We start from the raw sequence: 17,084 nt of genomic DNA, 5'->3' as shown, positions 1-17,084 counted from the left end.
AAAAAGAAGAATATTTATAAATCCCTAAAGACAATTCCAAAATTCACCTCCATTGAATTCTTTATGAGTATTGATTGGCTGAGAATGTTCTAGTTCTCAGGCAGAGTTCATTAGTAAATGAATTACTACTGCTGTCCAAGTTCTTAGGGATTTGCCTGGGTGTGTCCTTGATAGAAATGGGATTCTTCTCACTGTGAATTAGAATCTACTCAATGACAGTCCTGAGTGGTGTCCTGGTCAGAGGGCTTTGAGGCAATCTAGTAAACTCTTCTAGCCCTCTGCCCAAAAGCATGATTGGTGGCAAATCAGTGCATCACAATTGCAGGAAGTCTTCAGAAGAGGGAATGGGTCAAAATCTGCCACCAGTCATGCTTTTGTGAGATTCCTTTGTATTCCCCAGGACTAGTTAAGCTTCCCAAACTCACTGCCATCAAGTCAATGCTGACTCCCAGGGGCTTTATAGGGCTGGGTAGAACTGCCCTCTAAATTTCTGAGATTGTAACTCCTTATGAGAATAGAAAGCCCCTCTTTTTCCTCCTGTAGAGAGGCTGGTGGTTTTGAACTGCTGGACTTAGCGTGAGCAGCCCAACTTGTAACCACGGCATCACCAGGGGCTCCCGTTAAACTGCCCGTCTTCTGTAAATCCTTGGATGCCATTCTGGCCTCTTGCCAGTGGTCTCCCTTATTCACATAAATTGTCTGCCCTGTTTAAAACTTAATAAGTAAATGTGCCTCTATAAATTATATCTTAATTGGAGAATCTCTTTTGTCCCCAGAATAGGCAAAAAGGGTTTGGAAACGACTAAGCTCTCAATTTAAGTGAGTTGTTGCATAATATGCCTCTTGGGTTATGGATTCAAACTGTTCTGGATTTAAATCTCACATCGGCCATTCAGGAGACTGGGAAAATTCCAACTTCTGAACTTTACAGGAGCCTCGGTGGTACACAGTAGATTTAGAGTTGGGCTGCTAATCACAGGCGTGATTCAAACCCACCAGTTTCTCTGCCATACAGATACGAGGTAGTATACTCCCGGAAACAGTAGCAGTTTGGGAAACCCTTAAGGGCAGTTGTTTACCTAACAGTCTATAAGTCAGTCAATTCAGGGGCAGTGATTTTGGGGGAGTCTATTAAGCGTTATGATAAAGTTTGAAATAGTGTAAGAATTGCTAAAATGTGACAGAGGCAGCAAGTGAGCACATGCTGTGGAAAAATGGCACTGATAGAGACAATTGTTCCCTTCAGAGCTCTGTTTTCCAAAATATATAACCTTTATATGCAGTGGGAAAACAAAAATGTTATGGGGCTCATTTTATTGCAATATTCGCTTTATTGTGGCATTTCACACGGAAAACGTTTGCACAGCAGTGGCCCAGGTGAGGAGCCCTGGTGATGTGGTGATTGATTATGCATTGGGCTGCCAACCCCAAGGTCAGCAGTTTAAAACCACCAGCTCCGTGGGAGGACAAGGCTTCCTACTCTAGCCTGCCCTAATCTCAGTATGCCACAGAATCCACTGGATGGCACTAAATTTGGGGTTTGGCGCTCAAGCAAGCCTCGTTATTCAGCTGAAAACTACAATTCCCAAGTTGCATGCGAAAACTACGACTTCCTATGCGTCAGACAAACCTTCGGCAATGGATTCCGGCGCTGCCGCGAGGGATTGTGGGAAGCGTGGTTTCCCTGAGCCAAGCGCTCACAGCCTTTCAAGGGCGGGAGAATTTTGGAGCCAGCCTCCCGGCTGGGCCAGCCTCCGGACTACTGAAGGGCCAATCAACGTGCGAGCTCCTGGAAGGGCTGAGACGCGGCCAATAGGAGCGCAGCGCCTTCCTACGCGACTGGCGCGCGATAATTTGAATACATTCAAGGAGAGGAGCTGGCTGAGGCGAGCTCGGTCGCGCGGCCGTGAGGAGCAGGTAACGTTGCGGGGTTGGAAGACTGAGGAGAAGGCACGTTCCTGGAGACCTAGGGGTTGAATGTCAAGGAAAGAGGGCTTTTGCTCTGGCTTTGGGAAGCCGGACGGCACGAATTTCCCTCGTCTGAATGCCGGATTTGGGTGTTTTTTCCCCTGACAGGGTCAAGGGAGAAGGGCGACTTTCTCTCAGACCTGGAAGACTCGCCTTTGAGCCGCAGTTTTGTATTAATTCCTAGAGTCCCCGGCCTTGCTATTTAGCGTTCACACTGCAGAAAAGTTTCAAAATATGTCTCGTCCAAAGGCATTTTTGAGACACAGGCTTTGTGCCCGAGAGTGTATCATAATATTTATTCTCAGTAGCCGTGCAAGGGCAATATTAAAAGAAAACGGCTTGCTCAGAGGTCTTCGGAGGGGGTTATATCTTGTCCCGGATGTTTCATTTATTTTCTGCAGTGAGCTTGTGTAAAAATTATAAACATCTCTACCGTCATTTAATACATAGGCTGTTGAGGAAAACAGTTTTCACAAGCAATAAGAAAATGTCTTGGGAGGGAGGGGAAAATGAGGACCTAATGCCGGGGCTTAAGTGGAGAGGAAATGTTTTGAGAATGATGAGGGCAATGAATGTACAAATGCGCTGTACACAATTGATGTGCGTATGGATTGTGATAAGAGTTGTATGAGCCCCTAATAAAATGATTTAAAAAAAAAAAGAAAAGAAACATGCACTTCAGGTTAAAAAAAAAAGAAAATGTCTTAATTGGAGGGTGAAGCGAGGGTAGGGAAAAAGGGGGAACCTATTATAAGGATCTACATATAACCTCCTCCCTGGGGGGCGGACAGCGGAGAAGTGGGTGAGGGAGACGTCAGTCAGGGCAAGATATGACAAAATAATTTATAAATTATCAAGGGTTCATGGGGGAGGGGCAGCGGGGAGGGCGGGGAAACGAGCTGATACCAAGGGCTCAAGTAAAAAGCAAATGTTTTGAGAATGATGATGGCAATAAATGTACAAATGTGCTTGACACAATGGATGGATGTATGGATTGTGATGAGTTAAACAAGCCCCCAATAAAATGATTTAATTTAAGAAAAAGAAAAGAAAATGTCTTAAATGGAAAATTAATGAAGTGTGAGGTGCAGCATGAAATAGCTGTTAACAGTGAGTGTTTCAAGGAGGGCTTCCCAGAAGATGGAGTGTTTGAGGGGGGCTGGAATTTTGTAATCTGGCTGGTGAAGGGGAAAGTGTACCTTACATAAGGGTAGATACAATGCCTCCCTGCTGGGGTCATGTTCCAGTACGAAACGATGTTATCACTGCTTTCATTTCCTACATTGGTGCAGTAATGTTTTTAAATGTAATTCTTTAAATCTTTATTAGGGTAATTTGTTTTTTCTTTGTTTGAGATGAACTTTGCTTGTTATCCAAGGCTTCAAGTTCATTTCATTTTTGTGTTTTAAGTTTTAAATACTCGTTTCCTGCACCTTGATGGAACATGTTTTCAGACTTTTAAAAGCATAATTTTGGCAGATTAATTTTGCTACTCATTTGATGAATTTGGTTAGTATAATTGTCTTATTGCTTTCAGGAACTCAATTAAGAAGATGGCAGCTTTTACCCCAAGGAAAAGGAAGCAACAGTCTTTGAACTGTGACAGGTGATTGTCATCCCTTGGGTTTAAAAAAAAGGAAAACAATTATACTCCCTGGGAGCAGTTCTGACTCACATAGTAGAACTCACATAGAAGCCCTTTGGGCTTCTGAGCCTGGAAATAAAATCATTACCAAGTGGAATGCCTCATCTCCTGCAGAACAGCTGGTGGGTTGTATGCCACCAGGGCTATAATTTGCATATTGCCAAGACAGATTAAAAAACTGACATGTGCTTAAAGATATATATCAAAACTTCTTTGTAAACAGTGTTTGTTCCTATGAACATTATTGGAATCTTCCTTTTGAAAGATACTTGAATGCTATATTTGGTAAAGACAATTTGCATTGAAATACTATTAAACTAATGGATAATGTGTGTATATATATGTTTTGTGGGGAGGGCCTGCTTTAATGTAACCTATAGGTAGAGTTATTTTAGTTAGCAGTAGATTGAAGTAAATATTGAAGCAAAAATAATGATACTTACCAATGGACTTAATTTTTTGTCATAGTTTATCAGACATTCCATCAAAGAAGTTAATAATGGACTTTGCTGAAAATATATTGCGATCATCTAATAAGAATATTATCCAGAGCAATGATGAAAACAAAGAAAAGATGCATTGCTTTCAACAGGACCTTTTCATTTCAAGTTCAGTTAATACCTCATCATTCCCAACAACTAAAAAAAATACATTGCCGTCTGCAAACCAAGGTTCACCATTTAAATCTGCTGTGTCCACTGTGTCCTTTTACAACAAAGATAAGTGGTACCTCAACCCATTGGAGAGAAAACTGATAAAAGAGAGTAGATCCATTAGCCTAAAAACAAATATGGAAGATAAATTTTTTCCCAGTGTGATGGAAAAAAGGGAAGTAAAACCAGGCTCCAAGAAGATAAACAAAAAAACACAAAAGAGATTAACTACTAAATATCAACCAAGATATAAGTGCATCAAACCTGTATCAAGGAATTCTAAAACTCCCAAGCTAAATAGAGTGGCCTATAAGCCAGTTGTGGAGAAAGAGAATCCTGGATATTCAGCTGAAAATAATCTGAATGCTCCTCGAGTGTTAAGCCAAAAAATAAAACCACAAGTTACAATCCAAAGTGGAGCAGCATTTTTTGTCAGTAAAAAAAAATCTTGCCTTCGAAAATTGCCTTTGGAAAATGTCTCGTTACTGCAACTTACTAAGAAGGATAAATCAGAAGAGACTGAAGATTCTGATGTTGAAAAAACTCTTGAGGCAAGGCAAGTGCCTAAGTGCTTGTTACAAGAATTGAACTTGGAGCTACTGGGCGTAAGAAGTAAAAACGAAGGGAAATTAAAGGTAAAGAAAGCTATGTGTAATGCTTTTAAAACTAAGTGGATTATATAACAAAACAAATAACATAGTTGATTAAAATGTGGTTTTCTCGGAAGTCTAAAGGGCTGCTATTACAAAACCAAATAACTTAGCATTTACTCACATGATAAAGAATATAGCAACAGGTTGGAAATACAAGACCGTTGACCCTTTTGTGGCTTAAGGAAGTCTGCCAACTTTTGCTGCCATTAAGGTATTTATTTTATTAAATTCCGTACGGATAAGCTAACGTCCAGAAAAGCTTCATAACATTTCTTTGGTAATTTAGGTTTTTAGAAAATTCAGGGAGTGAATTTCCAGAGTGTGTAAGCATATTTATTTGTTTTAGTTCTGTTGCAGAAATTAACAGATTATTATATACAGTTTAGAAGTTTGATCTATATCTACTGTGATCTCATGACCTGGAAATGATCACTGTTGGCATCTAGTTGAGGTTTTATTTATATATTTGTGGTTTCATGGTGGTCATACTATGCCTTTTCATTGTGCTCATATTTAACATGGCTAGACAAAACTACATCTGTCTGATAGAAATATAAACAGCCACACATAATTTTAAGTTTTCTAGTAGCCATGTTAAGAAAAGCTAAAGAGCAAAAATATTTAGCCCAGCATATTGAACATAATACCATTTCAGTCTAAAAAGTTATTGAGAAGTTTTTACATATTTTTATACAAATTTCTCAAAATTTGGGTTTATTTTATACTTCAAATACGTCTCACTTTGGATTAGCCACATTGCAAGTTCTTGTTAGTGGCTATCACATAAGAAAACACAGGTTTAGACTTTCTATTTTTGACCTCTCATCTGGAATCTTACCAGAAAAAGCTTCTTTTTAGGTAGCTTTAGGGCTGCTAAAGGGCAGTGTAATAGTCTGGGTACTTTGGAGAAACAAATCCACAGCAACTCATGTATAAGAGAGAGTTTTATGTAAAGAAAATGTGCATCACGAAAACATTCCAACCCAATGCTGCCCAAGCCCACAAGTCCAGCATTAACCCATTAACCCAACACCAGTCCACAAAGTCCTCCACCTCACAAAACAGAGGCAATGATGCCGACTGCAGGAGGAAAGCTGAGTCAGTGAACGAACAAGCATCTCAGCACTAGCAGGGGTCTCCACACGGCTGCTCCAGCACTCAGGGCTGCATTGGGATAGGTCCCGATGCTTCTTGGGGATGTCTTGTAGGAAGTCAATCTTGCAAGCTGAAGCAGGGAACTGCTAAGGCAGCTGCACCCAGTGCAACCATCACAAAACGAGACCCGAGAACGAGAAAGGCAAGGCTCACCACTCTTTTATCCCTCCGCTTTTCAATTAGCCCCACATGTGATTATCGGCCAGGCTGGCACAATTAACTAACTCAGGCAGCAAGGTCAGTTAAGCATTGGGCTGCTAACTTGCAAGGTCGGTGGTTCTCTGAGAAAAAGGTAAGGCTGCATGTTCTTGTAAAGATTTACAGCTTTGGAAACTCAAAGGAGCCAATCTACTCTGCTCTACAGGATTGCTAAAGGAGCCAGATTGGTTAGATGGATATGGCTATAGGCTTGCTTGAGTTGAATCCACTCAACAGCAGGGGGTTTGGTTGGATGTTTAGGGGTAGAAATAACAGACAACAGACCATGTCTAGTGAGTTGGTTATACTCATCACAACCCTTGCAACTGGAGCAATGATATACTCAGTGCTCAAACACTCTTTAAGAGTCATGCTCTTTGTCACCACCCCCTCTCAAACTTGACTCTAGTTCATACCTCACAATCACCTACATTCCGAAACTCATGGCAAAGATGAGTTGGTGACCATGGTCTAAATATCCAGCCCATGGATTATAAATATATATATATGAAAGCAAGCATTTATTATTTATTTTTGGACATGTTTAGTTACACATTCAGGTGTATAGGATGAGTAGGCAGTCTGGAATTCAGGGATATTATCAATTCAGAATCTCAGTGACATTTAAAGCATAGATTTGGACGAGGTCCCTACAGGCTAACTGGACATGGAGAAGAGGCTCCACAGCTGGATCCTGGTGGACTATGATGTATGTAACTGACAGCGGTTTGCATCAAGTCACTTCTCACTCGTAACTCCATGTGTGTCAGTGCAGAACTGTGCGCGACTGTGTTTTCAATAACTGGTTTTTCCAAAGTAGATAACCAGGCCTTTCTTTCAAGACACCTCTGGGTGTCCTGGGACTGCCGACATTCTGGTTAGCAGTAACCACACTAGCCGTCTGGCCCGCTCAAGGTCTTCATGATGATATGGAGGGCTTGAGATCAGAAGAAAGATCCTACAGCTCCCTACAGGTAGCGGTAGGGAGTTATAAATAAATAGATGTGGGTCTACAAGGGAAAAACGTTCTTTTCCTGACATGCTATTGCCATAAATTAATGCAAATCCCAACAGCTTCCCTAGGATTTTCCTTCCCATTCCTTCACTGTACTGATGTCATGACCGCTGAGGCCCTGGGTGGAGGGCTGGGATCAATTATTAGAATAGGACCGATTCATTTGTTAGCTGCCATCAAAGTAGTCCCCTATTCCTGCTGACCCCAAGTCCAGTGGGAATGAAATGCCTGGTCTCATGCCATCCCATGGTTGGTTGTGGATCATGGTTTTCATTGGCCTATTTACTGGCCGTAGATGACCAAGTCGTTCTTCCTAATTTGTCGCCCATGGATATTTTGCTTAGCTTTCATAAAACCAAAACTTAAACTCAGTGCCCTAGAGTCAACCCAGGTTTCTAAGACTATAAATCTTCCCAGGAACAGCAAGCTTTGTCCCATAGAGTGGATGAGCTTGCACCATGTACCTTGCAGTTAGCAGCCCAATTGCTTACCAGATTGTAGTTTCGCCAGAACCAAATCTAGCCCACGAATACAATGTTATTAAAAAAAATTGAGCTACAATTAAAAAACATGTAATAAAGCATATAAAAATCTAGATTTTGTAAGTTTCTTCCTCCTAGTCAAGTATTTTAATGCATGAGACATTGATATTGCTTATGCCACAAAAATCTAAATTTTACAAATTACTCTTATTTTGTGTCTACCAACAAACCCCCTATATTTCAGTAGGAGTGATAACTACACGACAATATAAATTTATCAGAATTCATCAAACTACTCGTGTGCTTACCTTATATAAATTTACCTCAATTAAAATAGGTAAAACTTTGTAAAAGTCAATGATAATTCAGCAAAACAATTCCTGCATATCCCTCGTCCAACTTTCCTGATTAGTATTGCTAGCTATTTTATAATGAAGAGAAGGCCTTGATCCAGTGACATGACGAATTCTCCACGATGCTTTTTTCTACCTGATTTTCTTTTCTAAGGTTTACTTTATTCAGGTCTAGAGGTAAGGTAGTTTAGGAAGCCAGATTATACATTTTAAGTTTATGAAACCAGGTTCTACTCTATCCTTAAGATTCTGTTTAATACACATAATTGGGCTTCTTCTCTGCTAGCTATTGGGATGGTGGCGTGCATACTCTTCCCCTAACTCAGAACCCAGAAAAATGACAAACATGGTTATCCTACCTTTACTCTGAAACATTATGATCTTAGTTTACTTTTACTCAAGGATTTTGGTTTTTTCTGTGCTATATGCCTTAAGTCTCACCAAATTACTAACAGTATGAAATTTATTAGGATTCTTTCTACTTTGCTTTTCTTGCAATTGACTCAAAACCAGCTTCTTCAGCCACTCAAGAATGTTCCTTTTCTGAGCTGGCAGTTTTTAATGTTTTTGACCACTCTGCCTAATTTATAGTCTAAAATTTTTTTGAAGAAATAATGCTTATGACCAGAGTTTTCCCCTGTCCAGTTTGGTGGCCAGTGGGGACATTTTTGTCATTTTCACTATTTTGTTGTGATTCATTATTACAGAAATGATGTTCTATAATCTTTATTCTGCTGTCTTTATCAGAACATACATATTTTTTTTGTAGGGTGACAGATTATTTCTTAAATGAATAATATATTTTATTTTTTAAATGTGCATTTAACCTATACGAAGGCAAATTTCCTAAAAATCTGAAAATAAAGGATTTTAAGTCACATGCATTGTGATTCATAATGAACTAAATCTTTTAGAAACATCTATTGGATTCACCATGTAAAAACAACTATAGATTTCTTACACCTATTCAATATTTTCAGGGTTCATCAAGTGGAGTAGTTTCTTCAAGGGGAGGCGAGCTGGATGAAAATCTGTGTTCCGAGGATGTTGTCGATGAGAACAAGGCAGGTAAGTAGGAGAAAAGTCTTGTTTTCAATTCCTCGAAACATCCTACATGTCTGCGTATCCCCTCATTCAGATAGACTCAGTGGATTCTCTGGGGAATAGAATTGATAGTAGTGGTGGTTGTGCAACATGGTGAATTATAATGAATTACTCTAAACCAGTGGTTCTCAGCCTTCCTAATGCCACGACCCGCATGTTGTGGTGACCCCCAATCAGAAGATTATTTTTGTTGCTACTTCATAACTATAATTTTGCTACTGTTATGAATTGGGTGACCCCCAAAGAGGTCATGACCCACAGGTTGAGAACCACTGCTATAAACTGTATATTTAAAGTGACAAAAAATTTTGTTACATATATTTTACCATAATGAAGCTTTTAAACTGAAGATGAGGCTATTTAATGCTTCATGTGTTAATGTGAAAGTCAGATATAGTAATATTTTCTGGGGTTTCCCCCCCATTATATATATACATTATATATACATCTTTATGCTTATCTCCATATTATATTTCCTATGATGAAAAATGATACATTTAGAAAAGCCATAGACAAGGAAATTTTAGGGTGGAACATCAGACTAAATACACCTAATTACGCTACAGCTTTGGCCATATTGAAAAACATTAGTTACTGCTGGGTGGGTTTTAGCAATTATGAATAAAGCTGTTGTGCCAATTCGTGTACAATTGTGTGTGTGTGTGTGTGTGTGTGTTTTCAAATCACTTAGGTAAATACCTAGGACTGTGATTCCTGGTGAAGAGCTCACACTCCCTGCTTCTCAGTGGGTGCATTTTATATGCAGCAGAATGGCACTACAAGGAATCCTGTTCAGTTACCTACAGCTGAATCCTATCAGTATCTTCCACCTTCTTACAAAACCCACACTGAGAAAAGTCATCAAATTTCATCCAAATGCAATAATCTATTCTCTACCCTGGACTGCATAATATTTGTGCATAGATGGCCTGGGCCCTCTGGCAAGATCTTTTGAATAGGCATTGGCCATCTACTAATCTTAATCAGCCAAGCTTTTACACAGGCCACATCAGAAACGTGTTTCTTTCCCCCCTCAGCTTTAGCAGGAGCCCTGGTGCCATAGTTGTTACCTATCTGAAAGTTCAACAGTTCAAAACCACCAACCAACAACCCCACAGGATAAGACAGGACTTCCTACTTTAAAGAGTTAGTCTTGGAACTCACTGGGGCAGTTCTACACTGTCCGGTAGAGTCACTATATTGAGTCAGCATGAACTCAATGGCAGCAAGAGATATCCTCAGCGGTAGCATGTCATTCCTTATGTAATGGTAACTAATATAACTATTAAACAGCGTAGTCCTATTCACACCCTCTACTAAGGTCAGAACTCAATCTCTTCCCATTCCTGTTTGTCAGCGGTAATGCCCTCCAAAATGGCTTATGAAATCCAGAACAATTATATATCACATAAGGGATTGTGGCTGAAAGGGCCATATGAATTGAGTATAACTCAAATCCACCAGCTATTCCACAGGAGAAATATGTGGCAGTCAGGAGCTGTAAAGATTTATGGCCTTAGAAACCACGTGAGGCAGTTTTGTCCTGCCCTCCAGGGTTGCTGTGAACTGGAATTGACACCTTGGCAGTCGGTTTGGCTTAGTTTGGTAATGGCTATTGACATTGAGCATCTTCTCATATGCCTGTTTGTCTTTGGTGAAATATCTATTGAAACCCTTCCCTCATATTTTGATTGAGTTGTTTGTTTTCTTGTTTTTAAGTTCTAAAGAGGTATTTTGCATAATTTGGGTATTAGATAATTGGATATGTAATTCCCAAATGTTTTCTCCCAATCTATAAGTTGTCTTTTTACTTTAAGTATTTAATTTTTATAATTGTCCTTATTGTGGTTTTATGTTCATAGAAGTCTTGAAATTGAATATGAATGTTTAATAACCTTTAAAATCTTAGGATTTTGGGCATTGATTTAATTTTATAAGTTACTCCAATTTTTTTCCCACCAGCTCTTCCTGAGCCTATAGTCTACCCGATTTTCAGTGTGTCTTCAGCCAATACAAAAAGGTAGGGATGGTTCTTTTTACCGTCTATTTAAATAATTTTGACATTCTTTTGGCCCTGCAACTTAAATACTATTGCATAGTCAACCTTAAGTGGTTCAAGTCAAGTATATTAATTATGTAGGCCTTCTGGGTTTCATTTTCCTTTCTTATCTTACTTAATTTGAGGAACATTTGTTCTTCACCAAGGGGACATTGAAACTGGGAGAATTTCATACAAACATCATTAAAACTTAAAATTAAGAGACAGCTTGATTTTATGAGCTTAAGTAATAATTGCTAACATTATAAGTATCTCTGTACATAATTGTAGTTCATATATAATATCTCACGTCACCCTCACAACAACCTATTGTTAATTCCATTTTCAGTTGAAGAAAGTAGTTTAGCTAAGATTGTATAGCCAGTAAGTGGCTGAACTAGAAGCGACATGTGATTTCAATAGAATATTTTTGCTTTAGAGAAATACTACCACCTGTCAGTTTATCATAATGTCGCTGTGATGCTATAAATCACAGCTAAAACTACCACTGTTGTATTCAAAACTAAGAAGAGATGTGTATAGAATATGATACATGGAATTTGATGATAAATAATTTAGATGGTAAGCAAGGAACTTCTTGGCTAAACTTTTCCTACTGTGAGGGCACTTTTCAATCACCTAAGAGATTGGGTTGTGTAGGCAACTTTTCCCTTTCAAAGGTGATGTTCCTAGGTTGGGTTGTATTTTTTTTTTAACCTTTCCCTTTTCTTATCTGTCGCCTTTTCTTATGACTTTACTAAGGACAGAAGTATATGACAATTAGTTGGTAAAAGTATGTAATTTAGTATAAGGAGATACTGGGATTTCATTAGGTTTTGTCATATGAAGTTGCTCATTATCGTTCAAAAAGTGTCAAATAGTGGTTTCTACTTTTGGTATAGTACAGAATCTCTGGGTCCATAGTCTCACATTTGTTTATTCATATGACTATAACTACTCAAATCAATGTGGTATTGAACTATACTCATTTCTAAGGATGTGAAGATAAGTAATACATAGTCCTGTTGACACGGAAGTTGCTGCTAGAAGAGGGCAGTCATTTATTTTTAGTTTTTTCTTTCTGATAGCTTTTTCTATCAGCAGTTAACTCTTATCTTTCCAGTGCCCACTGCCACCAGGTCCATTAAGGCACATGGTGGTCTTAAAGACAGAGTAGAAGTGTCCCTTTTGAGGGCAGTCATTTAAGCAATAAATTGTTAGAATTATTGAAGTAGAAATGTAGAGATTGTGGGTCATGTGGGAGTGAGTGAGCAAAGGTTGCCTAATGCAGATGGGGTCACTGACCAAGACAATATTTTTCATACTGCAGGTAGCAACCTATTGATAGCTTGGCAAATCAGTTGAAGGGCATCATCGTCTCGATTCACAGAGGAATTGTGCTTAATAACACTTGTCTTGGTTATATATGCATGATTGTTTTCACAGATAAGAATGTTAGCTGTATTTCTTATCATAAGTTTGTCAAATCCGTTTGAAAACTTCTCTTCTAGACATGGCAATATGAGCCTTGCTTAGTTTAAAGCACTGATCAGGTTTTGTTTTTGTTTTTTCCAGTTTCTTCCAATTTTGTCAGGTTTTCTTTTTTCCTCCTTGAACTTTTGTAGACACTGTTTTTTTGAGGGGGTTTTCTGTTGTATTTACTTCTACTCTTAGAGATTTATCCCTGGAAAATCAAGATCTTTTCATTATAATTTGACAATTGGTTATAAATTTAAATACCTACAGAGACATCTAGGGTGGGTGGGGTTTGGAGCCAGTGATAAAAATTTAAATAAGGGAAATAAATAAATTAATTAATTTTAAAATTTTAAACAAGGATTTTTGCAAGTGTATACCCCATTTTTAAGAGTCTATCCTTTTAACTTCAATGCCTGGAAGGAAGGTTGGGGTAGTGATCCTATGATGTGCTTAAGGTATCATCCAGTTGGTTTTGACTCATGTCAACCCTATATACAACAATAAAACACTACCCTGTCCAATGCCATCCTTACAGTCATTGGTAGGTCCTGGCCCATCTCAGCCAGTGTCAGTCCATCTTGTTGAAGGTCTTCCTCTTTTTGCCGCTTCTACTTTTCTAAGCATGATATCCTTTTCCAGGTACTGGTCTCTCCTGATAATATGTTCAAAGGACATGTTAGATGTGAGACTTTGTCTCACATAATCTTACAGTGTCTCTTGAAATATTAGAAATATACATATTTAAGTGAAAGTTGTAAATATAAAAATATTGGAAGCTAATCCAAAATTTAAAGGAGCCCTAGTTTAATTCAAACCCACCCAATGGCACCATGTGAGGAAAGACCTTGCAGACACAGCTCCAGTCTCATGGGGGGTCGGGTCTTGTGATGGGCCTTCTCAAGATAGAAACCTATGGCTAAACCTCCGCCTGTGGCTACAATCCAATGTGGGAATGGGTTCTGTTAGGTTTCTCGAGTGAGAAACCTCGGTTCTTGCTTCCCAACACTGAAAGAATTCACACGGCAGAAGCAATTTTGTAATCCGAGTGATTTTATGAGGGGAAGGAAAGTTTAAAGTATTACAGTCTCCAAAAAGTACATGCTGTTTCTGGAAAATGTACAAGACTGTGCGGAAACCAAGCAGAGTTTGCAACTGAACGCAAAAAAACATGTGGAAAGAATACAAGATCATGCAACCACATGGGCAGAATCAAGAAATCCCCAGAAGCCAAGAGCATTCAGGCCCTCACGGGCACGCGGGAGGAATCTCATCCTTCATTTGCTTGCAGCACACACATGAATTAGATAGAGCACAGAAAAAAAGGGGGCCTGTGGCCTGCCTTTGACATGCTTTTAACTCCTCCAGCTGGGAAGGCATGGCTGAAGACATTGGCTGACCTTTTTGGCTGAGTTTAAGAGCATCTGGGTGATGTCATACTGCTGGCGCCTCAGGTGGGTGTGCCCAGGTGGGCAACTACGTAGGCCTAGATGGCTTGAGTCTGAGCATGTTCAATTCTGGATTTTCCCATAGGTGTCTAATTAGTGTGCCTGATTTCTTTCCAACCCCTTTATTGTGGCACAGACAGCTAATTTTCACTTATCGCAGGCATTAGGGAAGATAACCCCCAACTCGCCCCCCTTGTCCCTAATGTAGCAAGCTGTCAGTTCTGTCAATGAGACAGGATTAAAGTAGGATGTGTTTTTAGTCCATCTCATTTTAGACACCAAACCCTCTACCATCAAGTGATTCCCACTCTTAGCAACCTTATAGGGCAGAGTAGCGCTGTCCATTTGGAAGCAGACAGCCTCACTGTTCTCTCTCAAAGCACTGGTGAGTTCAAACACTGAACTTGTGGTTAGCAGCTCAGTGCAAAACCCACTTTGTCACTAGAGCTTTTTTGAGACACAAAAGTGCTAAGAATTAGAGACGGAGGAAGAGAGACACCAAGTCATGTGAAGATTGCCCAGAAGCAGAAAATCAGTAGAGATAAAGATTTTCCTACAGAATCAACAAAGGGAGAAGCCTTCCCCTAGGGTCAGCATCCTGAATGTGGACTTAAAGCCTTCTGAGCTGTGAGAAAAATCTGTTAAAGCCACTTGTTTAAGACCATTGCTATGAGTCATTTGACAGTACTCCACCCAATAACAACAATCTAAAGTTTGAAACACTATGAGCCAATAAAATATATTGATAGCTGGATTTGGCCTGCAAGGCTCCAGCTAATCCTTTAAACTGTTCCAGACATTCTGCCCTAATTGGAAAATATATATTTTTCTTTAAGAATTTCAAATTAGTGAGGTGTTGCTTTAAGTATCAACTAAAAAGTTTGGATCACAATATGACTTTCTGGTTCTGAGACTCCACTTACTTTTTGATTCTGAGACTCCACTTCCTAGTCCCCAGGAATGTTTTTATCCTTAGATGAGCAAATATTATTCCAGGATTTAATTTTTTTTAAGATCATTTATAAATGTCAAATTAATTTACCAGGAGATTGCTTTTGTGCATCTGCTGCTCAAGCTTGTAGTTAGACCAGGTTTTGAGCTTTCAGATTACCTACCATTCTCTAGTTACTTATCCTTGAGCCGGTCGTTGATCCTCTCTTAAGTGGGCCTCATATTCTTTGCTCTACCTCTGACTTCATCAAGTTACTGTCAAATAGAAAGCACTGACAATGGCAAGGTGCTCTGCAAGTATTGTTACAGAACTCTGCTTTTATTTTAATTTTTTAAACATTTTTCAGTTAGTAAATGCTCTTTATTTCTATTTCAAGGTCTCTAGCTGAAGAACAATCTTCTGTGGGCTCCAGCATATCTACTAACTTGAAACAGACCACTACACCGAAAAATGCCAAGGATACAAATAGAGAAATAAAAGACCAGTTCATCATTGTGAGTACATATGAAATAAAGAACCACCTTCTCAGTGTCTCACTTGTAGAAGATTAGTTCAGACATATGTCTAGACATTCATTGTTAGCACAGGTTAAAAACATTCTGAGTTTTTGTCTAGACATTCATTGTTAGCACGGGTTAAAAACATTCTGAGTTTTTGTCAGTCTATTGCATTTAAAACTAGTCAGTAAACTTTAAACTGATAGTGTTGGACAATGTTAGTAGTTAAGTAAAATGCTAATATATGAGTTATCTCCTAGTAAGAAAAATTAATGAGAATACTTACACTGTGTTGGACATTGGCTTGGCAAACTACAGCTAGGGGCTAGTTCTGGCCCATGACCTGGGAGCTAAAAAGGCTTCTTACTGTTGTTTTTTAAGGCTTGGAAAAAAGAAGAATGTGTATATATAAGCCACAAAGCCTAAAATATTTATAAATATAAGCTATTAATAGGAAAGTTTTGCCAACCACTGTATGAGTCTGATGAGTATCTCATTGTTAACTCACTGTTGAGTCAATTTTGATATGGCAACCCATATGTGCACCATAGAACCACTGCCATCAAGTTGATTCTGACTCACAGTGACCCCAATGCGTAGAGTTGAGCTGCTCCTTTGAGTTTCTGGGGTTTTACATCTTTGTGAAAACAGTCTCATTTTTCTCTGAGTGGCTCATGGGTTCAAGTCATGTCCTAGGGTTTAGCAGGCTCAGTGCATGGTCACCGAGGCTTTGGAACTGCTCCTTGGAGCATTCAAAACTGGTCTGTCAGAAGCAGATCACCAAACCTAGCTTCTGGGTTACCTCAGGTTGGGTTTGAGCCACCAACTGCTAATAGTTGAACACTTAACCATTTGCACACTCCAGGAACTCCTTACAGTAAGGATGGAAACCAAAGTAAACTCACAGTGAGGATAGAACTAGAGTGCCTCATTTTTGCCCTTCCTCTAGAAAATAAGGCTTTTTTAAAAGGTCTTTCATTGAAGAACTTTATAAGGAAGTTCCATAATTTCTCCTATGTGTAGTTATGATTTTATCTTATTCTTTATAAGAACTATGGGTCTAGCAAAAGAATGTTGTTTTTACGCTATCCACTCAAAGAGAGAATTCCATTTATTGCATACTGAGGTCTCTTCCTATTCCATTTCCATTTTGGTACAGGGGTAGAAGCCAATGTAAAGAAAAGTGAGAAGTTTGAAATATGAAAAAATGGTTTTTCTGACCTAAATTTATCACCATTTGTGATATGTTTAGATGGAATTTTTTTCACCACCCCCAATTACAGGATGCAGGTCAGAAACATTTTGGCACTACTATGTGCAGGTCTTGTGGCATGATTTATACTGCTTCCAACCCTGAGGATGAACTGCAGCATGGTCAGTATCATCAGAGATTTCTGGAAGGAATCAATTATACAGTAAGTCAGAAGATAATCTTCCAGCATGTTCT

General features: G+C 39.1%; 1 protein-coding gene across 1 annotated transcript in view; it reads left to right on the top strand.

Annotated features, from left to right (window-relative positions):
- The first annotated feature begins 1,896 nt into the window (after window positions 1–1,896).
- ESCO2 (establishment of sister chromatid cohesion N-acetyltransferase 2) overlaps window positions 1,897–17,084 on the top strand; it is a 26,825-nt gene continuing 11,637 nt past the window's right edge. Inside the window, exons 1-7 of the mRNA XM_004707623.2 lie at window positions 1,897–1,917; window positions 3,506–3,574; window positions 4,082–4,901; window positions 9,103–9,190; window positions 11,189–11,246; window positions 15,517–15,634; window positions 16,921–17,052. Coding sequence (XP_004707680.1) covers window positions 3,522–3,574; window positions 4,082–4,901; window positions 9,103–9,190; window positions 11,189–11,246; window positions 15,517–15,634; window positions 16,921–17,052 — 1,269 coding nt within the window. The 5' untranslated portion in view covers window positions 1,897–1,917; window positions 3,506–3,521. The remainder of the gene's footprint in view (window positions 1,918–3,505; window positions 3,575–4,081; window positions 4,902–9,102; window positions 9,191–11,188; window positions 11,247–15,516; window positions 15,635–16,920; window positions 17,053–17,084) is intronic.

The sequence above is a fragment of the Echinops telfairi genome, unplaced genomic scaffold (assembly GCF_000313985.2).
Source record: "Echinops telfairi isolate 266 unplaced genomic scaffold, ASM31398v2 ScPeMD7_9;HRSCAF=40, whole genome shotgun sequence".
Lineage (NCBI taxonomy): Eukaryota > Metazoa > Chordata > Mammalia > Afrosoricida > Tenrecidae > Echinops > Echinops telfairi.
This window is presented reverse-complemented; position numbering and strand designations above follow the sequence as displayed.